The 23098-nt window shown below is 40.6% G+C and overlaps 1 protein-coding gene across 4 annotated transcripts in view; it reads left to right on the plus strand.

Moving 5' to 3' along the window:
* Positions 1-23098, plus strand: part of fbxo18 (F-box DNA helicase 1) — a 117078-nt gene that overhangs the window by 2733 nt on the left and 91247 nt on the right. For all 4 annotated transcript variants that reach the window (XR_011348000.1, XR_011347999.1, XM_069908550.1 and 1 more), the window contains exons 2-9: positions 1181-1258; positions 1353-2026; positions 3837-3967; positions 7174-7309; positions 13771-13961; positions 14993-15094; positions 17546-17643; positions 21132-21300. Coding sequence is in view for 2 of the 4 variants with exons in the window: in XM_069908550.1 (XP_069764651.1) it covers positions 1249-1258; positions 1353-2026; positions 3837-3967; positions 7174-7309; positions 13771-13961; positions 14993-15094; positions 17546-17643; positions 21132-21300 (1511 nt within the window). In the remaining 2 variants the exon portion in view is untranslated. The remainder of the gene's footprint in view (positions 1-1180; positions 1259-1352; positions 2027-3836; positions 3968-7173; positions 7310-13770; positions 13962-14992; positions 15095-17545; positions 17644-21131; positions 21301-23098) is intronic.

Consider the following 23098-nt stretch of genomic DNA (forward strand, 5'->3'; position numbering starts at 1 on the left):
AAAAAAGATTGAGAATGGCTGATCCACAGCAAAGTACAGGCCCTTCATCCCACTTGTGCTATGCCGACTTAATATCCTACTCTATCAACTGCCTAGAATTTCCTGAGGCGTTCCCTTGGAGAATGAGGAGTTCAGTTAACTCTTTGGTCTCTGTGTCCCTGTTTTCAGGGACAACCAACGAGTGCACATACTCAGTGTCCCAGTTTTCCAGGACTGGTTTTGTACCCAACCACCAGCTGGTTCACACTGGTGTTTGTATTGCACTTTTACCCAGTCTGGAATATATATTATGAAAGGTTAAAAATGGCTGGACTCCAAAGGGTTAAGGTTTTCCAAACCAATGGACTGGTTATTTATTTATCTCGTTAATTGCAGTATGATTGGTCTGTGCTATTCTCATTGTGTTTTGAGGGTAAAGAACTGTGAGAATATTTTGAGGGGACAATTTTAAAAAAGACATACAGTTTTACATCTTCCGCTGTTTCTTATTAGCTAACGTTGTGTTAAAGTCGAGCTCCTGTCAAGATACAAAAAGTACAACCAAGACACACAGTACAATTCAAACAGCCTTTATTCGAATAACGCAAGTGGGAATGAACAATCTGTAGGTTGGGTTGACAAGGTCACCTCATTAAGACTGATTAAAATAATGCCATGGTATTTTTGTTTTTTACTTTGACAGGTCTTGGTTACTATCCCATCAGAAAGATGAGCAGTGCGACAATCTGTCAGCTTAAATTTTACCTTGGAGTTTTCCAGTGTGAGAATTAAACCCGTAACTTTCCAACTTTGGCGGTGGGGGGTAGGGGGGTGTGTCTAGAGCCCTCCACTGAATTAAGTCACAGGAGGCACACTCTATACCAATAATGCAATACAGCAGTTTCTTCATTTGTGAATGGGATCAGTCCTGTAAAATATTTCATTAAATGTTAGGTATGGTCAGTGTAGGCAATGAGCTGGTTCGGAACTGATGCTGTCTGTAAGGAGTTTGCATGTTCTCTCCATGGCTGCATGTTTCCTCCTTCCTCTAAATTGCCTACTGTGTTGTAGGTTAATTGGTGTATTTGGGCAGCATGGGCTTGAGCGCTGGGTGGGCTTGTTGCCGTGCTGTACAGAATGTTAAAATTAAATTTCATAAATCACAAAGGCTGAGCAAAATGCATCATGGTGTTCTTTGTAGAGAGAATCCCTGTGGGCGGAGAACGCGGTTCCCAACACCGTAGCAAAAAATTGCCTTTTCAATCAAAGATGCACAGAGGTACGTGATTCCTTCCAAAATTTTTAAATAAAGTTTTAATCAAGGAATTTCTACATCTAGTCATTAGTATATTAATTGATTTTTTTTTGTACAGGTAGACGAGGCAAGCGGAAACGTCTTGATCTGTCAGACTGCCTGTCTTTGAGCAACAGTAGGGCTGGGGCCCTCTCATTGACCCAACCATTCAGCACTCTGGACACTGCCAGAGATTTGAACAGAGGTCTCTACCCAAGGGACAAGAGAATGTCAAAGCAATTATGGCTTCTCCAAAGACAGCAGGTGGGCATCGCCAACAGGCTGTCAGAGGACACGTCCAGCAGTGAAACAGTTGGCCAACCGTGCTCCGGGGTGGATTTTGTTTTCGACCCCGCAGACTTTCTTTCCACTGAATTGTCCATTGAAAGAGATGTGCTTTTTACGAACTCAAACTCCAATAGAGAACAGCCTATTCTGTCACCAGGATGCTCAACCAAGAATGACAGTGTCGAATGGGATTATGCCACAAGGAGCTTGGAAAATGTCTCTGTGACCTACCAGCCAAATAACGTGAGCAATAAGCTCATCAGTGCTGAACTGGAAGTTGATCCACTCCCTGACATCTACTTTGGATTGTTGGGATGCCCTGGTTCCCACGCTCTGCCTTGCGGGCATATCAGCCAACTTCCAGATGAAATTCTCAGGGCAGTATTTTGTCACTTGCCATCAGTAGATTTATATCGCTTCCAATTGGTGTGTCAGCGATGGCGACGCGTTCTGAGTGACCCGATGGTAAGCCCTGGTTCTTCTCTCTGCTTTCATCAACATTCCTTCCCAACTTCTCGAGGGCATTGATTCCAGTCCAATGTTACAGAATTGGGTGCAGCCTTTCGTAGTAGTAGTTTATTTATATAGTGCATTTAACATGATGCATGTTGATCCACAGGACTGTGCATGCAATTAGGAATAAATTGGTTACTATCTAAACGATGACAGGCAGCCAAAATACACCAGTGTGGCCATCTCAGAGTATCCAGCTTAGAACATCAATTATTTCCACCCTAATCCATTCCTCCCGATCACACCAAAGTGCTAGTCATCAGCTGAGGGATTGAATTGGCCACACGACATGGTGGATTCACTCCTGATCTCCGGTCCTGCCTGTTCATGGAGTTGACACATTCTTCCTGTGACCATGGGAGTTCTTCCCAAATCGCAAAAAAACGTGGTTTGCTTGGTTGTGGTAAAATGAGGTGAATATGCAGGTACACGCCTGGAATCTAGGAGGAGTTGATGGGAATGTGGAGAGATAGGGAAAATGGTGGGAAGAGTGTTCCATTGGTTGACTTGACCTTGTTGACCAAAATGACCTCCTGTTATGATATTGGAAGTTTGAGAAGATCCCTGTGATTAAGGTGATTTAATACAATAGATGGAAAAGAGGTGCGTCTGCCTGTCGGGGAGACCATAAACTAGTGCGCCTAAAGCCAAAGTTCAAAATTCTCAGCAGATCAATCAGCCTCTTGTGGAGAAAGAAAAAGAAATACTGCTTCAGCTTTATGATCATCCATTAGAACGGGGAAAGATTAGGGTGGGATGGTTAGCGTACCGGTTAGCACAACGCTGTCACAGCGCCAGCGACCCGGGTTGGAATTGAGGACTGTTGCTAAGGAGTTTCTACGTTCTCCCTGTGTCCTGCGTGGGTTTTCTCCAGGTGCCCCAGATTTCTCCCAATTAGTAGATTAATTGGTGCATTTGGGCGGCACGGACTTATGGGCCGAAGAGCCTGTTACCATGTTGTATCTCTAACTTAAATAGAAGTAACTAAATTTTAAAAACAGTGAAATGGATGCCAGGTTGGAAAGCAGAAGAGACAAAATGACAAAAGAAGAGATGTCGATGGGTGAAAAATATCAGTGAATGATCAAAGGCTTGTCTGGAAGATTAAAAATGTTCTGAAATTACATTCATGAGTAAATGCTGGAATTGCCATGGGGCAGGTAGCAACTGTTAAAAGAGAAACACTCCCCTTTCACACTGCCAATTTCACATGGATTTACGTTCTAATTTAGGAGGAGGTCCATTCCCGGTAATCGCATGGTGTGAAACATCCCATCCTGGCAGGGTGAGTTCAATTCAACTGAGCTCTGACACTTCTGGTGGTGTGAAAGCACAACCTGCTCTCGCATTGACACCACTGGAGGCAGGGCCCCTCCCCTTAAAATGTCAATTTACCGATAATTCATGATGCAATGAGAAAGGCTTCCAAGGTGCAGCATGCCCGCTAAGTTTACTCTCTTCCTAGGAGGGTTGGCAGTGTGAAAGGGGTTTTTTTGGTTCTGATGACTGTTAACTCTCTTTTCCTCTCTCTAAAGATGCTGCCTGGCCCACAGTGTGTTTTCAATGTGAAGATGTTTTACTGCAGATTGTGTGCATCTGCCATGTTTTTATTAAATTTGTCATTGCTGGAGATGTGAACTGCAAAGTTGTACTTTGTTTTGTGCCTTAAAGACTGCTGTGCCCTCCTGATGTAATGGAAGTTCTGTTGATTTCGCAGACAGAATGGAACTATTTTTACCTGGAATGTTTTGGTTGTTTTCAGTTTGTGCCATGGAAGAAACTTTACTACCGATATAGGAAGGGAGAAGGAAGTGCTGTGATGGAAGTTGTCAAGATTCTGAAAGAAAACAAGATTACAAAGGATGACGAACTATGTGTGCTGAATCTTGTACGGTGAGCGTCTGTGTCACAAAGAACCAATTATCTATCCTAACTATAGTGGCCTTGTTATCAAGACAAATTAATTGGATGGAATTGAAAGGAAATGTTAATCAGGGTTAATCTGTGATACCCTAGTGGAATGACTTCAGAATCAGAATTTATTGTCATGAACAAGTCACGAAATTCGTTGTTTTGTGGCAGCATCGTAGGGCAAAAATTCATATAAAGCATCTTACAAAAATAAAATGCACAAAAAGTCGGCGTACGGCAGCGTCTTTGGTTCATTGATCATTCAGGAATCTGCTGGCAGTGGGAAAGAAGCTGTCCTTCAGGCTCTTATACCTTTTTCCCAATGGTAGCAAAGTGAAGAGGGCACGGCCTAGGTGGTGGTGGTGGTGGGGGGTCTTTGAGGATAGAAGCAACTTTCTTAAGACAGTGCCTCTTGTAGATGTCCTTGACAGAGTGAAGTCTGGTGCTCGTGTTGTCGCAGCCTGGGTTAACAACTCTCTGGAGTTTTTTTCTTGTCCTGAGCTTTGACATCTCTGTACCAGACAGTGATGCAACCAGCTAGAGTGCTCTCCACTTAGCAGAAATCTCCAAAATGCTGAAGGAGATTGATAGAATGAACACAGAGATGACATTATGTTGGCCAATCCTAGAGGCCATAAATATGATCCCAAATAATTCCAAAGAAACAACTTCACAGAGAGTGATGGTTTACAGCTTACTGTTTTATGGAGAGGGTACAAGGGTAGTGAAATGGATGCTGGATAAACCATGAAGGAGCAGTGAAATACTGTAAAACCCCTGGTATTCGGAATTCAAGCAGCCTCAAGCTACTATAGTGGTTTTCAAACTGCACCCCCTGAAGCAATCCCTATGACATGAGTGCTCTGGGGTCAGTAAGGGATTGCTTCAGGTGGTATGTGAGTGGGAAGGGAAGGTGAGAACCACCACTTTTGACCCAATTATTACTGAAATATTTTGCTTGAGAAAAATTGTCATTGGCCCGTTTCCTTTGGAGTTCTGAAGCCGTGCACTTAACGAGTCAATGAGGTACAATTAAAATAGTAGTTTTCAAACTTTTTCTTTCCACTTACATACCACCTTAAGTAATCCCTTACTAATCACAGAGCACCTATGGCATAGGGGTTGCTTAAGATGAAATGTGAATTTAGGGGGGTAGTTTGAAAACCACTGAGCTACTGGCAAAAAATCAAGGAAAATAAAATTTAAAAAATTAAAATAAATAAGAATAAAATAATAGGTAACAAAATATTTAAATTTTAAAAGTATACGTTCTCTGAAGTAACACGAAAGCCTTTGATGAAGATGGAAGTAAGTATTCAACCAGCGGAGGGCCTTGGTCGAGCTTTGTTCATAACAGATGTTTGAATAAAGTTGTGTGAAACAACAATGGCATCGCTCAGGATGAAGAGCTGATTGATGCTGCTCATTGTTGGGGCGACTCGCTTAAAGTGTCTCCTTATCTCTGCTTCGTAAGAGTTGCTTTATCTGTAAACTTGGGGGAGGGGGAGTTAATTGTCTATAATATTTTTTGCCTTTCGGGCAGCTCCATGTAGGGGGAGGAACCTGCAGATGCAGCAACGGTTAAATGTTTTCAAAGAATGTGACTGAAAATAAAGTAAAATGCTTTGAGGTTTATATTTTTGCACAAATAACATTTGTCAGTGTAAGTAGAGTCTAGTATTTTTGTATTTGAAGCTATTATTCTTAATTCAGATGCAATAGTTAGGCATTGTAAGAGAAAGTCTCAAGCAACAGAAAATGCACGTATCCGGCATCTACCAATCCCCATAGGTGGCGGATGCCAGAGGTTTGACTGTATACTGATGTGGTTCACAGCAAATTCCATAGATGTTGCACCTTTTAGTATACTCAACACGATGTTGAACTGCAAAAATGATCATGGCAGACGCTAAGAGTTAAATAAGAAAGTCTGCAGATGCTGTGATTGTAATTTAATACACAAAAGTGGCGGAGAAACTTTTGAAGGAACCTTGTGGTGAAAGGGCAGACGATAAGGCTTTTTTTTAAAAATATTCCTCTATGGGATATGTGTTGTTAAGAGAGCTTGTCATTGACATCCATGAGAGGATAGTGATGAGCTGGTGGTTGAAGTGTTGTTGGATTAGCATTTTACATCCAAGACAGGATGGTGTCCAAATCAGAGGGGAAGCTGCAAGTGGTGGTACCTGCCTCACTCGACATTGCTCAGTACTAAGAAATTGCTAAGTTACTATTGCCGAGTAGTCTTGGTGAGTAATTTGGAGCACATTTTCTTGAAGGTATTTCTTCTTCAGGTCATGCTGAGCTGGTGCTGGGGCTGAGTGAAAGCTTAGGTTGATTTGTGGTGATATGGCAAGAGTGCAAGTTGACAATTTGTGAGTGGACCAGAGGTAAGGTGCAGAGGAAGGAGGGCAAAGGGTCAATCCTTCAGAAAAGGAAGTAACTTCAAACTAGTGAAGCAAGAAAGTCTGCCTATGCTGTGATGGTGGTAAATACACAAAAATGCTGGAGAAACTCAACTTCCAGAGGAGACAACATTTCAGGTATGAGCCCTTTGCCAAGGCTGCAGGATCTGCTGAGTTTCACCAGATTTTATGTGTATTAACTTTAAATTCTGTAGGTAGTAGGAAATAATATTTAGACTTGGATGAAACACAAAAGTCTGCAGACTCTGTGATTGCAGTAAAAACACAGTAGTGGTGGAGGAACTCAGCGGGTCTTGCAGCATCCATAGGAGGTAAAGATATATAACTGACATTTTGGGCCTGAGCCCTTCTTCAAGGTATGAGCAAAAAGCAGACCAAAGTAAAGACACCAGAATTTAAAGGCTGGGGGGAAAAAAGGCAGGGGAAAGTACAGATCAACAGACAAAAGATATTAATCGGACATGAATAGGAGGACAGGAAAGGTGAGAATTGATGGGGGAGTCGGGTCTTCTCTTTCCTTTTCCATCTGTCTCCTTTTAATTCAGGCACCTGCCAACTCTTTACCCATACCTTGAAGAAGGGCTCAGGCCGAATCGTTGGTTATGTACCTTTGCTGCGAGACCTGCTGAGTTCCTCCAGGATTTCTGTGTTTTTATTGATTTAGACTTTCTGGGTGTACTGAAGATCCATGACACTTCATGATTGTCAATCTCTTTACCTGCTTTTACAAACTTCTAATGTTTTTTTTTTCTTTTAAATTAGATATGTATCATCTTTCCAGCATGGGAGATCAGTAAACACTGAAGCTGTCTTAAATTGTCTTCAGAACCACCCCCTCTTCACTCCATCCAAATTGTGCATGAGCCAGATCCTATCGGACGTCATTGGAGCAGCCAGGGTATGTTTACCATGTGTCTTTTTGCCAGTTGCTGACTTCTGACAGTGATGCCTTATCTTGGGCAAGTTATTGTGTGTGCTTTTCTCCAATTAAAGATTGTGAAAAAAATTTTTTGGAGGCTGGTGAAAAGTGCCACATCCAGTAGTTGATCAAAAGCACCTAGGCGGTCTGTGAAAGAGGCCATAAACAAAAAATAAAAACTTGTGAATCTGTTGCAAAGACCTTTAGGAATTCCACAAATTTCTTGCCAAGTCAAAAGAACGTCAAAGATAAATACAGAGCCCATATTCAAGGGAGAGTTAAGAAAATGGAATATAAAGCTAGATTACTATCTGATCATTCACCCCTGTTATTAGCAATAGAACTGGAGGATATCCCACCAAGAACATATAGATGGAGATTAAACTCCATTCTACTTAAAAGACAGGAATTTAGAGAAGTTATTGAACGCCAAATTAAAATGTACTTTGAAATAAACACGGAATCAGTGAAAGACAAATATATATTATGGGACACAATGAAAGCCTTCATTAGAGGGCAGATAATAAGTTATGTAACTAAGATGAAAAACAACTACAATTGGGAAATAGAACAGTTGGGAAGGGAAATAGTAAGTACAGAAAAAGAACTAGCAACAAGGGAAGATACAACAAAAAGAAGAGAATTGGAGGACAAAAAAAAATACAAAACATTACAAACGTATAAGGTGGAGAAGAACATAATGAAAATAAAGCAGAAGTATTACAAGCTAGGAGAAAAAACACAAAATATTATCCTGGCAACTTAAAACAGAACAAGCTAAAAAAACTGTATTAGCATCAAGAAAAAATGACAAACAAATTACATATAATCCAATGGAGATTAATTAAAACTTTAAGGAATTCTATGAACAATTATACCGAACTGAGAATGAGGGGAAAGAAGACAAAATAGATGAGTTTTTAGCTAAAATTGAACTACCGAAATAGCAAGAAGAGGAGCAAAACAAATTGATAAAACCATTTGAAATAGAGGATATATTAAAAAAGCTATCAAACAATAAAATGCCTGGAGAGGTTGGACTCCCCATAGAATTCTATAAAACATTTAAAGACTTATTAATTCCTCCTCTCCTGGAAGTAATGAACCAGATAGAAGAAACACAAAACTTGCCAGATTCATGTAAAACAGCAATAATTACAATAATACCAAAGACGGGGAAGGATCCATTAACACCAGCATCATATAGACCAATATCTCTACTTAATTCAGATTATAAGATAATAGCAAAACTATTAGCAAACAGATTGGCCGACTGTGTACCAAAAATAGTAAAACAAGATCAAACTGGATTTATTAAGAAAAGACGAACAGCGGATAATGTCGGTAAGTTCATTAATTTAATCCATGCAGTTCAAGGAAGTAAGACACCAACAGTGGCTGTTGCTTTAGACGCAGAGAAAGCCTTTGACAGAATAGAATGGAATTATTTATTCAAAGTACAACAGAGGTTCAACCCAACCTACCAGAGAAATATATTAATTGGATTAAAGCATTATATAAGGGACCATTGGCGAAGGTGACAGTAAATGGATATATATCAAACCAATTTAAATTAAGCAGATCAACTAGGCAGGGATGTCCACTATCTCCTTCACTGTTCGTGTTAGCTATAGAACCACTGGCAGAACTGATAAGAACAGAAAAAAAAATAAGAGGGATAAAAATAAAAAAGAAGGAATATAAAATCAGTCTATTTGCAGATGACGTCATAGTATACTTAACAGAACCAGAAATATCAATAAAAGAATTACATAAGAAATTGAAGGAATATGGAGAGATATCGGGGTACAAGATCAACGCAAATAAAAGTGAAGTGATGCCAATGAGTAATGCAGATTTCACAGAGTTTAAAAAAGAATTACCATTTAAATGGCAAACACAAGCAATCCGATACCTAAGTATTAGATTTGATAATAATTTAGGCCACCTATACAAATTAAATTATCAGCCAATAATGAAGAAATTAGAGGATGACTTAGAACATTGGAAAGAATTGCCGCTAACATTGATAGGGAGGGTAAATTGCATTAAAATGAATGTCTTCCCAAGGATACAATACCTATTTCAATCGTTACCAATTCCCTTAACAGATAAATTCTTCAATGAACTCAAGAGAATAATAAGGAAATTCTTATGGAAAGGGGGAAAACTGAGGATAGCGCTAGATAAATTAACAGAGTGGTACAAACAAGGTGGTTTGCAGCTACCAAACTTTTAAAATTATTATAGAACAGCACAATTCAGGTACCTATCAGATTTTTATCAGACAAGGGAAAAACCAAATTGGACCAAGATAGAGCTAGATAAAATAGGGGAGAAGGTACCAGAACATATATTTTATAAGTGGGATGAAAAACTGGTGCAATATAAAAGTTCACCAGTACTGCATCATATACTCAACATATGGAAGAAGATTCACGTAGAAAGGAAAAAAACAAATTACCAACTACCAAAATTATTATTGATGCAAAATCAACTAATCCCTTTCACAATAGATAACCTTTCCTTTAGAGAATGGGAGAGAAAAGGAATTAAAAGAATAGAAAATTGTTTTTTAGGAAATAATTTATTAACATTTGAACAAATGAAGTACAAATATGGAATAACTTATGGTACAAAGTTTGCATACCATCAACTGAAAACTTACTTAAAGGAAAAATTGGGAAGCAGACTGAGATTACCAGAAGGAAGCAGCTTTGAATATGTGATTACAGAAACAACGATAATAAAAAGATTTATTACGAACATGTGCATCAAGCTGCAAGAGAAGGAAAATGATGAAATAAGCTATAAAAGTATGCTCTGCAACTATGGAGAATATAATAAACACGAGGTTATGCATGATACAATATAATTGGCTACACAGGTTATATATCATGCCCCAAAAGTTAAATAAATGGGATCCAACATTATCAGATAGATGTTTTCGCTGTAAGAAGGAAATGGGAACAACAGTACATGCAATTTGGGCATGTGAGAAAGTGGAAAAATTTTGGAAAGATCTAAATCAGATATTTAAATAAAATCACAAAAAGCAACATACCAAAAAACCCAGAGATCTTTCTTCTAAGTAATATAAGAAGTAAAGAATTAGGCCTCATACTGGATGAAGCGCAAAAAAGATTTATTATAATAGCCTTAGCTGTAGCAAAAAAATGTATAATGTCAACTTGGAAATCAGAAGAGAGCCTGAGAGTACAGCAATGGTACATAGAAATGAATAAATGTATTCCATTGGAAAAAATAACATATAATTTAAAAAATAATGTCACATTATTTGAACAAATTTGGGAACCGTGCAGGGAACACAACAGAGAGGGCTTGCCTAGGATCTCCACCCCCTAAAATGATAAAATGATAAGAAGACCAAATGACTTGATTCAGTGTGTAAAAGTAGAACACATAATTTTCTTGTTTATTTTCATTGTGTAATGACATTGTTTAATGGTTTTGTTGTATTGTATTAGGTGAACATTAAATGGGTTTGGAGGGGGGGGGTGGGAAGGGGGGAGGGAAGGTAGGGGGCGAAAAAAAGGGAAGAAAATGCCACTGTGTATATTTAAGAGGGAAATATTTGTATGTATTTTGATTGATATGGTTCACAGTATGAAAAATAAAAATTAATGAAAAGATAAATACAGAGCATAGTTGTAGCCAGTCAGAAATGATATACTTTTGCAGACACGAGAAAGTGAAATAGGAGTAAACTATTCAGTCCTACTCTTCCTGTTCAAATGGTAGGACCTCAATCCTCTTCTCCTGCACTTACTTCATATCCCTCGACTCAATCAATCCCAGAACATTCTCTTCATCTCTAATATTCAGTGACTGAGCCTCTAGGGTAGAGAATTCCAAAGATTTGCAACTCGCATGGGTGAACAACTTTTTCCCCATCTCTTTTCCAGGCTGAATGACTCCTTATTTTGAGATCTTGACCCCCCCCCCACCCCACCCCACCCCGTTCAGAAACGTCGACATCTTCTCAAGCCCTGTGAGAACATTTGTTTCATTAAAAATGTTAATTGAAAAATAATCCTTCTGAGAAATATGTCAAGATGTGTCTTGAACTGCATATGTCTGCTCATGAGGCCATGGTATTCTGAAAAAAAATATTTCCATCGAACATTTTCCTCAGAGTACATGTTGCTAAAATCAAATCATAATAGACTTTTACATCAAAATAATCTACAAACATACTGGAGAAACTCAGCAGGTCACACAGCATCTATAGAAAGTAAAGGGCCTAAGCCCTTTATCAAAGTAGGGCTTGGATCTCCTGTACTTTTGCTTTACTGAGTTGTTGGCTGCCTTTAATGCTTAATCAGAGGATCTGGGAAAACATTTGGGTTTTTAAAATAAATTGTTAAGGTGCTTTGTTTTCTTTCTTTTAAATTTAATTTAAAAAAAAAATTAAAGTTTGGAGCATGGTAACAGGCTCTTCTGGTACACGAGGTCATTCCGCCTATTTACATCTAATTAACCTTTTGAAGGGTGGATAGAAACCAGAGCACCTGGAGGAAATCCACGCAGACACAGTGAGAATGTGCAAACTCAGATCCTTGGCGCCGTAACACCGTTGCGCTGACCACTATGGTAACCATGCTGTTTCTTTCTTCCACTAAAATGCCTGAGTATCTCCTCACTACTTGCACTTGCTTTCACCATTCTGATAGTACCGGTGTAAAAGCACCCTCTGCCCGATGATTGCTGAGAAGACAAGGGTGAGTGATGAGGGGGAAATGGCATCTGTAATGGGGCAGGAGATCATCTCCAGATCAATGATCTGGTCTAATGGATCCTCCTTTAACTATGTGGCTCTCCCCAGTTCTGTGGTAACAGCTCAATGGTGGTTAGGGTGGCCTTTCCAAAAGGAGCACATGATCATAGGTTATTCTATGTTATACACAGTATGTTTGCATTTGTTGTTTTTCCAATTCTGTTTTAATTTTTTGAAACACTGAATATATATGGTAACCTATGACCATGTTCTTTTTGGAAATTTGGAAATGGCTACCCTAGTGGTGGCCACAACGGCAGCTTGTGGCGTGTGGTGAAGGGAGAGATAGTGGGATCCAGACATGGAGTAGGTGATGCCAGACCCCAGGAATGGTCCACACTTACTTTGCTGGCCAGGGTGCAGTATGAGCCAGGAGCTCAGCACTGAGTGCTTTCCCCTGCCAGTCCTCACAGGTAGTGTTTCCAAATGGGGTTTCATTGCTTGAGAGGCTTCAGTGGGGAGGCAGTGATTCATGGTAGGTTCGATGTACATTTCTTCATATGCCAATAAAGATGCACAATATCTTGTTAAGACCATTTTGTGTGCAGCTCTAGATGCCTTACTAGAGACTGGACATGGTAAAGCTGTAGAAAAGATTCACAAAGGTGTTACGGGAGACTGGACCTTTTTTTCTTCGGAGCTTAGAGTGACGTTATAGAGGTATATAAATCCATAAGGGGTGTAAATGAGGTGGAATAGTGACAGTCTGTTTCCCAGGGAAGGAGAGCTCAAAACTAAAGGGCTTAGGTTCAAGGTGAGATTTAAAGACAACCTGAGGGGCAACACGGAGGTGTATAGAAAGTGTTGCCGGGGGAAGTGGTTGTGCTGGGTGGAGACAATTACAACATTCACCAATTCAAGAATAGGGCAGATTTACAGGTCCATAGCTCAACAAAGGTGGCTCTGGTAGGCAATGTATGATTTGCGCCAAAGGTCACTTTCTGTGTGGTATAACTCTATATAATACTGTAATGACCCCTTTTACCACTGACTCCATTAACACTGTGATGTTGAGTAACAAGTGAGGTACCAATGTAATGATAAAGAACCAGGAGGGTGCAGAGAGGAAGAAACTCTAAACAATATCTACCTTCCATGTTAAAAATGTATGGTGCAATGCTTAAAAATTGATAATTTCTTAAAGGATTGCAGTCTACCAAAATTGCTTGGGTTTTGGCATGGTCCTAGAGGGTTGGAAGACTGCAAATGTAATGTTGTTATTCAAATAAGGTGGGAAATTCTGATGGAAAACTATGGGCAGAAAACTTAACATTTGTCATGAGGAAAATGCTGCAAGACGTTGAAATTGAAAGACAGAGTCAGAATGGTTTTATGATAAGGATGTGCTTGCATTGGAGGCAGTGCAGAGAGGATTCACTCAGTTGATTCCTGGGTTGAGGTGGTTGTCGTAGGAAGGAAGGATGAGCAGATCGGGCTTAAGACATGGAATTTAGAAATATATTTGAAGGGGTTCCACAGAGGCTATATCCTCTAGTCTAGAACTAGAAGTTCTAGTTTCGGAATATGGGGTCACATGTTTTGGAGTGCTATTTGGCACCTTCTCTTCAACAAATGCACACTATTCAACAGAGCTATACAGAAAATTGCATAATCCTGAGTGTTTTTTTTTAATACTATTTAGACTACAAGCAGCTGGGCCATACAGGCTGTGATCATTCTCCTGTCTAATAGTGTAGAAGACATCCAGAAACTTATTTCCTGTCTGGGACCACCCCGTTCAACTCTGCCTCTGACGGAACTAATGGAAATCCTGTACTGCATGGCGACTTTACTCTTTGCCTTGAGAGAAAAAAATATCATTTTCAACAACAGGTATTGCCATCCCTTTGCTTTACCTTCTAATAACACTAGACAACAATTTTTTTCCAAGAGGTTTGCTTTCTGAAAAAATATTGGGGGATTATGATAGATAATCTTAAGCTGAACACAGGTAATTTCAGATTTGCTGTATCATGTAGGATGTTGGCGAAATATTAACTTTTATTGAATTTAACATGTTTAATTGCATAATGATGCATTAGTTCAACTAACCTAAAAATGTTTTGTCGCTGATTTTTGTTTGTACTCAGCATCTGATGCCTCTTGTGTTGGTGCCCAACCATAGTCGGTCAGCATTGTCTGATACCTCTTTTCAATAGTCGCAATGTCCTGGTGAAATCTTTCACCATGTTCGTCGCTGACCACACCAAGATCAATGGCACGTTGCACATCATGGCTTTGGGTGCTTGAAGTAGACTTAAAATATGACAGGAAATCACAAAAATAGGTTATGTCTTTTTTTTAATGGTATGTGATAGGAAAATTTTAGTGATTTTCGTGATCAGCAGCTCAAAATCCACAAAATATACCCAAAAATGTCAGGAAGAAAAACCTTTGTTTTCCAATGTAAATAGTGCAGGGAACCTCGTAGCTGCTTGCAATTTACAGCCTCTGCTGTTGAGGTAGCCATGTAAATAAACACCCCCTCTCCACCACCTTCCTTGCTTATTTTCTCTGATACTGCACGTATTTTAATTTCACCAAATGCAGAGCCATCTGTGGAAAGCGAGGGAGGGCGAAAAAAAATATCATCCAGTGTTGAACGTATTGCTTTTATTTTCTAAACTATTACTGATCTAAAGTAGTTTTTCACTTTATTGATTTTTTTTTCTCTTCCAGTACCACAGTCAGTTTGTTTATATTGCTTTATTTGTTTACATGTGTCTTGAGTACAGTTTTTTTTCCACTACCAATGTGCCTCTCCCACAGGAAAAAGAATCTCGGGGTTGTATGTGATGTCATGAGTTGTACTCTGACGATAAATCTGAACTCTCTGAAATCTGACCTTTGATTATATGTTTCAGGATCCATTATAATCTGTACTACGTACTCTACTTGAGGGAGAATCCAACCACTGCGTGTAGAAAACAGCTGAAGAATCTTGGCTCTCCTCAGGACTCTGATAGGTGAAGTTTTGAATAACAGCACAATTCTTTGGCTAACAAATCCTGTCTTAATTCATTCTTTATTACTTGTCATTTGGATTCATTTTCTCCTTCTATCAAGATACCAGGGAGGTTTATCATTAAATGCCAAATTTTCTTTCAAGGTGGGTGAAGTTGAGTGCCAACCCTGCAGATCCCACCTCCTTGAAAATTCTTGGCAGACACATGAAGATTTTATTTCTTCAGATGTCCATGCTCTCTTTCTGGAGCTTCTGGTAGTGATGTACACCAGCCATTCTCAATCAAGGGCCTGTGGCCCCCGTGGGGCCCACAGCATATTTATGGGGGGAGGGCCTAACTGAAATCATAAAATATTTCTTTGTCGTTGATAAGAGAGAAGTACGGAAGAAACCAACTAAACCTGACTGCTTCACAGGGAAAGGGACCTATAAACTTTGAGCAGAGACCTAAGGGAGTCATTGCCAAAATAAGGTTGAGAATGGCTGATCTACACAGTTGGACAAAAAAATTCTCTTAATTAAATATTGGGAAGACCATTATCGTTAATTCTGCCATAAACTCCACTTCACACCTCCCACTTCCTTTCCTCTTCCTGTCTGTGCATGAACCAGCTTGAAGCTGTATTTGTGGGGTTTTGTCCACATCCACTCCTATCACCAGCATTGCTTACTTTCATTACCATTCCCTATCTGGATGGCATCTCATTGTTATTAATAACCTTTTCCATTGCTTTGGAACTTTGAGGATGTTGAAAACTCTGCTGCTTGTATCTTAACTCATTGCATTTCGCCTTTTGGCACTGCAACATTTTCGATCTTTACAAACTCTCTGTGACCTTGCACCCCTCCAGGTCCATTTCTTCCCCCCCCTCCCCCACCCTCCCCAAATCCAGTAACTCTCTGTGTTTTCTTTCATTTAAACTTAGACATAGAGCACAGTAACAGGCCCTTCTGGGCCATGAGCTTGAGCTGCCCCACTAACACCCATTTAACTTGCAACCCCTGTATGTTTTGAAGGGTGGGAGAAACTGGAGCCCCTGGAGGAAACCTGTGTCAACACAGGGAGTATGTAAAAACTCCATGCAGACAGTTGCTGGATTCGAACCCCTGTCTCTAAGCGCTACACTACGCTAACAGTCGTGCTCTCTTCCAACACTGAAAATTGCTCAGTTTTCATTTGTCTTCCCTTGATAGCCATGCCTACTTTAACAAGGCCCAAAGAACTGAAATTCCTTCTCTGTGTTCTCCAGCTCTTTAAAGCTTGCTCTCTTGTGCTTACCTCTCCTTGTGTGATCCAGTAACTAATATTTAAAATCTTGTGACATTTAATGCATGAAAAGACATTTAGATGGGTACGTGGATAGGAAAGGTACAGAGGGATATGGGCCAATGTTTGGAAAATAATACTAGTTCAGGTAGACAACTCAGTCAGCATGGACACGTTGGACAGAAGGGACTGTCACCTCCGTGACTCTAAGTATATTAAAGATGTGACAGCAGTGCAGGTTGTTGCCATCCTCCTTAATCTGAGCAAGTTCCTTCAGTATTCCATTCCACTTTATCCCCTCTAGAATTCTCAGCAAACTCTCTGCCCGTTATGACCCTATTCCTTTATAAACTTTTTGACTTTGATGTTAATCCTTTTTCTTCTTCTAGTAGAATGCTCCAGGTCAGGACATAGAGTAGCTGTGAAATTTTAAAGTTTCAATATGTATGAATTGGATGTTTTAAGGTTAAACTTATTGTTATGTAGTAAAACCCTCCCGGTATCCAGAACCTATGAATTTTCCGGTTGCTTATATGCCAGATAAGTGAATTTTCTGGTTGCTTGAAATTGTGTGTTGTGTGATTGGTGAGGCTCACCAATTTTAAACTTCTGTATTTTGTACCTATTTATTTTCCTCGATTGTTTTGCAGGTTGCTTGACGCTGCCAGTTGCTTGAATTCTAGAAAACAAGGGTTTTATTGTTTGCTCATGAATGGTGCTTACTTGTAGAAATTGAGCATTGAATGTATTCAGACCAGTAATGTTGGGTTCACCCAACACCGTAGAGTTTAGAGATCCACACCATCAGGACACAAAAGGGACTAAGAAGTATGTGGAGAGTGAGGACATTTAGCATTGAGATAGAGGATCAAAGGTGAAATGGTTTATTACTGCTCTTATTTTACTATGGCTTCACATGTCCAGTAATACAGTAAACCCCCCCCAGTATCTAGAACCTATGAATTTTCCAGTTGCTTGATATTGTGTATTGTGTGATTGGCAAACAATTGGGTCACCAATTATAAATTTTCATATCTTTTACCTATTTATTTTCAGCAATTTTTTTTTGACCAGTTGCTTGAGGCTGCTGGTTGCTTGAATTCTGGATAATGGAAATGTTACTGTACTTTACATTTTAGAAGTTATCTGCTCACTAATATCCATATTTCTTTCTTTTAAAAATAGGCTTGTGAGGAACAACATGGATACAAGTCCTGAGCTGGAGTGGATGTTGAACCATGAAGTGGTCCCAGACTATGCGATAACAGTAGTGGGATTTGCAGGTAAAGTGGAAAAATGCCGCAGAGATGTTGAAGCTGAAATAAGAGGCTGCAAGCAGCACCAGGTTCAGGAACAGCTGCTCCCCCTCCACCATCAGACTCCTCAACAATAAACTCAATCAGGGACTCATTTCAGGACTCTTTTTTTTCTCTCTCTTTGTATTGCACAGTCAGTTTGTTTACATTACTTTATTTATTTGCATGTGTACGTTGTGTACAGTTTATTTTTTGCACTACCAATAAGGGGTAATTTTGCCACACCCACTGGCTTGTATGTGATGTTGTGAATGTACTCATGTACTCTCACCATAAATCTGAATGAAGTAAAAGAGTAAAGTTTGCAGACACCATCGTTGAAGTAAAAGCAGATTGCTGGAGAAACTCAGCAGGTCAAGCAGTATCTAGCAAAGATAAAGATACATAACCAGTTTTGCGGGCTTGAGCCCTTCATCAAAGAATGCTGTTTGACCTGCTGAGTTTCTCCAGCATTGAGTTTTTACATAACTCTAAACTATGAACTTCGAAGCTGAAGGAAATTTAGCATGTCCTCAAAGTTACCAATTTTCATAGATGATCCAAAGAAAGCACTATTTCTGGATGCATCGCAGCCTGTTGAGGGAACTGTGCTGCCCAAGAGTGCAAGAAATTGCAGAGGTGCAGCTCAGGGCATTGTGCAATCCGAGACTTCCTGTTGTCATGGAATAGCAGCCGACAATATTTTTTTTGCATTCTTTCACATATTTTGTAGGAAACATATTTGTGGGAGAATTCCTGAATTGCTGTTTGAGTACAATCAATATTGTTGCATTTGCTGATAGCAAATGTCACAGGAAGCATAATTTTTGAGTTAATTATTTGCTCTTGTGCGCCTCATGTTATCTGGTGCTTGCAGCCACTTTGTTTTGGTTACATAGCCTCAACAGTCTGGCTCACTGCAGACTCCTTGACGTTAGATAATGCTGGTCCTGTGCCCAGAGCTATTCTGATCATTGCTATAATACTCATTGTGAAGCCTTGTGAATGATTTTCAGGAGGATCCATGTCGTTGTGAGACCTGTTACCAAAAAAGAGGGTGTGCCAGGGAATAGATAGTGATGTGGGTCAGGGCAGGTCCCAGAGCTTTCTGAAGCCAAATGGTCATAGAAGATAGATGCTTTAACCATCTGGGATTAAAGATGGTTACACAAACTGCATTCAGGGAATTTGGAAATAATTTCTTGGAACGCAGCAGCTGTGTTTTTTTTTTAAAAACATACAAGACTTAAAGGGGCAGAGCTGTTGGCTGCTCAGAAGTGGCCTGGCAAGCAGATCGTGTCAAGGGTATTGGCTTAAAATTTGCTGATTATTTTTCCCTCTCACTCACTCTCTCTCTCTCTCTCTCTCTCTCTCTCTCTCTCTCTCTCTCTCTCTCACGCTGGTGCTGTTTGGCCTGCTGAGTTCCTCCATATCTGTTTTGACTTCAATCACAGCCTCTACTACATACTTTTGTGTTTTAATCCACTAATCTTTGTTCAGCTTCCTTCTCTTCACAAAGGCATCCAGTTTTACTCTTTTTACACTAAAACCTGCATTATTGCCATATATACGACCCGTCTCTGGAAGGTGGCTCGCTTGTTCACGCAGAAGAAATGCCAGGTCTATGAGTCCTTTTACACAGCAAGCCAGCCATCTTTCCTGGAGCGGGACATGTAGCACGGCAGTGTTGGCATCTAGTGGATGTAAAATATGTGCACTGGGCAGTAGCTGTTGGTTAGATTTTAAACTACCGCATTTACATCACACACATAAGAGGTCATCACGACGTTACATTCCTTTCCCATTTGGACCTGACAACATGGCTCACCTTTTTACACTCGCCTCACTTCGCCTCTGGTATTACCTCACTTGGCAAGGTTTGAAATTACCCCTCAATCCACCTTTGTCATGTTTATATAGGTAGGCAAGGCGTATTAAAGGTGGATTATACCCAACTTGAAGTATCAGTGTAAAAAAGGTATTTGTCTCATTGGAGACTCTTTGCCTTTAGGTAACTCCAGTACTGCATCCAGACCTACCCTTATCATTGCTACTCTTACCACTGTGAACTTTTTAAGTATGCCCTCCACAGAATGGCTGTCCTTGTGGAAAGGGGGGAGTGGGGGGAGAGATGTGAGGGATGTTAATGCTGATCCCAGATAGCAAGTATCTAGAGTCAGGATATAAACATCTATTTGGCATAACTAACCTGACCCACCCACATCGTCAACCATCCTTTCACACCCCCTTTTTTCCAGGTGCCTTTGGGAGACACAATGGAAAGGATAGAGGTAAAATGTCCCCATCTGAAATGTCAATTGAACATTTCTACCCACAAGTTCTGGCTGATCACTGAGTTCCTCCAGTTTCTTATAGTTTAGAATGAATCTAGTTCACTAATGTTTCAACAGGAATGAAGGATTAGCATTAAATGCTGGCTATACCAGCAATACTTGTGTCACAAGACCTTACATAAAAATATTTGGAGCAATGGTCTACTTGATATCAAAACTGACACTCTTCAACCAGAATTATGGGTCTCAACATCTCTGAGGATCTGTTCTCGGGCCTCCAAGATAAAGCAATCATGAAGAAGGCTCACCAGCGGCTATACTTTGTGCGGAGTTTGAGGAGATTTGGTTTGTCATCGAAGACTCCTAGAAAATTTCTGCATGGAGTGTATTCTGACTGATTGTGACACTGTCTGGCATGGGTGCCAATGGACAGGACAGGGAAAACCAAAAACTCCAGATGGTTGTTAACTCGGCCTGCGATATCACAGCCACCAGTCTTCACTCCATCAAGGGCATCTAGAAGAGGTGCTGAAGAAAGCAGCCTCTGTCCTTAAGGACCCTCACTACCCAGGCCATGCCCCCCTTCTCTCTGTTACTATCAACAATGAGGTACAGGTGCCTGAAGACAAGCACTCAGCAGCACATGGACAGGTTCTTCCCCTCTGCCATCAGATTTCTCAATGGACAATGAACCACAGTCATTTCCTCACTTTATCCTATTTTCATGCATTATTTATTTTGAAATGTTTTTACTGCCGCCAAACAATAAATTTTGTGACATGTTCACAACAATACATTCTGATTTGGATATCCTTTTTACAAAATCTCTCCCATTTTGCTCCTGTAACCTAGTTGTTTTATTTTTGTAACAGAATTCACTAGCTTTTATCCATAACTATGTGTGTGTACGGTTAGCACCACGCTGTTACAGTCCTAGTGATCGGCACTGGGGTTCAAATCCCATGCTGTCTGTTAAGAGCTTGTGCGTTCTCCCCATGTCTATGCGGGTTTCCTCCATGGGCTTCCATTTCCTCCCACTGTTCAAAAACATATTGGGGGTTGAGGGTTAATTGGGTGGCACTGGCTCGTGGGCAGAAAGGGCCTGTTACTGTGTGTAGGTCTAAATTTAAAATTAAACATTTTAATGTTTCATTAATGTTTTTAATCCTCCTTCTACCTTAGGTACAGGTAAAACCTCTTTACTGATTGAGTATGCCTGGCGTCGACCTCATCTCCGGTTCCTGTATGTCCTTTCCACTAAGCCTGTTCCAGAGGAGACTGGTTATCTTTTCCCTCCAAATGTGGAGTGTACAAGCATGCGCCACAAAGCCTATCAGTGTATCGGCTACAAGTAAGTAGGAAAGGAATGGACTGCATTCAGTCTCTCTTTTTAATGTGTGGAGAGAGATGATGTGACAAAGTTATTTCCCATGGTAGGAGAGCCGAGGACAAAAGGGCACAACTTTAGGATTGAAGGGTGCCCTTTAAAACCGATTGATTCAGGAGAAAACAGAGGAAGTTTTTTATCCGAAGAGTGGTGAACCTCTGGAATTTGCTACCGCGGGCGGCTGTGAAGGCCAAGTCGTTGGGTGTATTTAAGACAGAGATCGATAGGATTCTGAGTAGTCAGGGTGTCAAAGGTTATGGGGAGAAGGCAGGGGAGTGGGGCTGACGATGGAATGGCAGAGCAGACTTGATGGGTCAAGTGGACTTCTTCTGCTCCTATGTTCTTATTGTCTAACATTCGACATTCACAAGAGGTTTACTCGGATGCTGCTTAGATTAGAGCAATAAAAGGAGAGGTTGGACACACCTGGACTGTTTTCTCTGGAGATTCGGAGGCTGAAGGGGAGACCTGATAGAAATAAATAGAGATATTAAATTGCGAAAGGCATTGATAGGGTGGACAGAATCTTATACGATTAATAGAATCCAATTCCATTGCAGTAGTAGTACTTAAGAGGCTACTCTATAGCGGTAAGATGCACACTGTTACGGTGCCAGCAACTTGGGTTTGAATCTGGCGCTGTCTGTGAGGAGTTTGTATGTTCTTCCCGTGTCTGTGTGGGTTTCCTCTGGGTGCTCTGGTTTCCTCCCACCGTTCAAAGCATACCAGGGGTGTAGGACAAATGGGCATAATTGAGCAGCACGGGCTCATGGGCCGGAAGGGCCTGTTACCGTGCTGTATGCCTATGTCTAAATAGTCACATAAATATCCAGGGAATGAAAGGATAAATATCACATGCAAGCAGCAGAGTCTGTTTAATTTGGGCATCATATTCAGTGCAGGTATGTGGTGTGAAGGGCCGGTTCCTGTGCTGTACTGTTCTGTATTCTCTTCATCTGTTGATTAGCTCCAGCAGATAAACCAACCTTTGGCCCTAACATGTGACCACTGACTCCTGTGCTTCTGTAGATCACAAGCTAACAGGTAAAAGGTAACAGGTAGAAGCAGGTGGGAGGGTAGAAGAGTTAGAAGCTGAGAACTGAAGGGGGAGAGAGGCTGAGGGCTAAGAAGGGTTAGCTCTCTGATAGAAGGAAGGAATGAAGGAGGAGGAGGAGAGCTGGAGGAGATGGTGCTGGTGTATTTGATGTGGAGGGACTCACCGTTGTGGGGCTGAAATGCATCCTTTTCACTTTTTGTACCTACACTTGCCTCTAGAAGGATGGGTTGGAAACCTCTCAACTGGGCTTAGGAGTTTGAAATAAAGGTTGTTTGAATGGTTTCATCGCCAGTTTGTGAGTCCTCTGATGTTGTAATGGAGGATTTAAACCATGCTTTTGCCTATGCAAGGCTGAGTATCAGTAACCTACTTTGAGAATAATGTAAGAATCATCAGACATAAGCTAAATTCCACCTTGGGGCCCAGAGATGCAGTTATCTAACAAAAAAAACATCTGGTACCAAGAACGTTTAATCTTCCTGCTTGTTAGCCGGTTGCTGTTTGATATTGATGGGATTTTGTGGGTCGCAGACTGTCAAGCGAGACCTTGCAGCTAACGAGATCATTGTATTTGAAGTGATAAGCTAGAAAGTTGTGGTATTTGATAGTAGCCTAGGCTGCTTGGTTATCTTTTTTTTGTGCTGGGAATAGGTGTTTGGGTAAGCAGTTTTTGGGAAATATAAGCCATGGTCCCGCTGCTGAAGT

Source organism: Narcine bancroftii, chromosome 13 (assembly GCF_036971445.1).
Source record: "Narcine bancroftii isolate sNarBan1 chromosome 13, sNarBan1.hap1, whole genome shotgun sequence".
Taxonomy (NCBI): Eukaryota; Metazoa; Chordata; class Chondrichthyes; order Torpediniformes; family Narcinidae; genus Narcine; species Narcine bancroftii.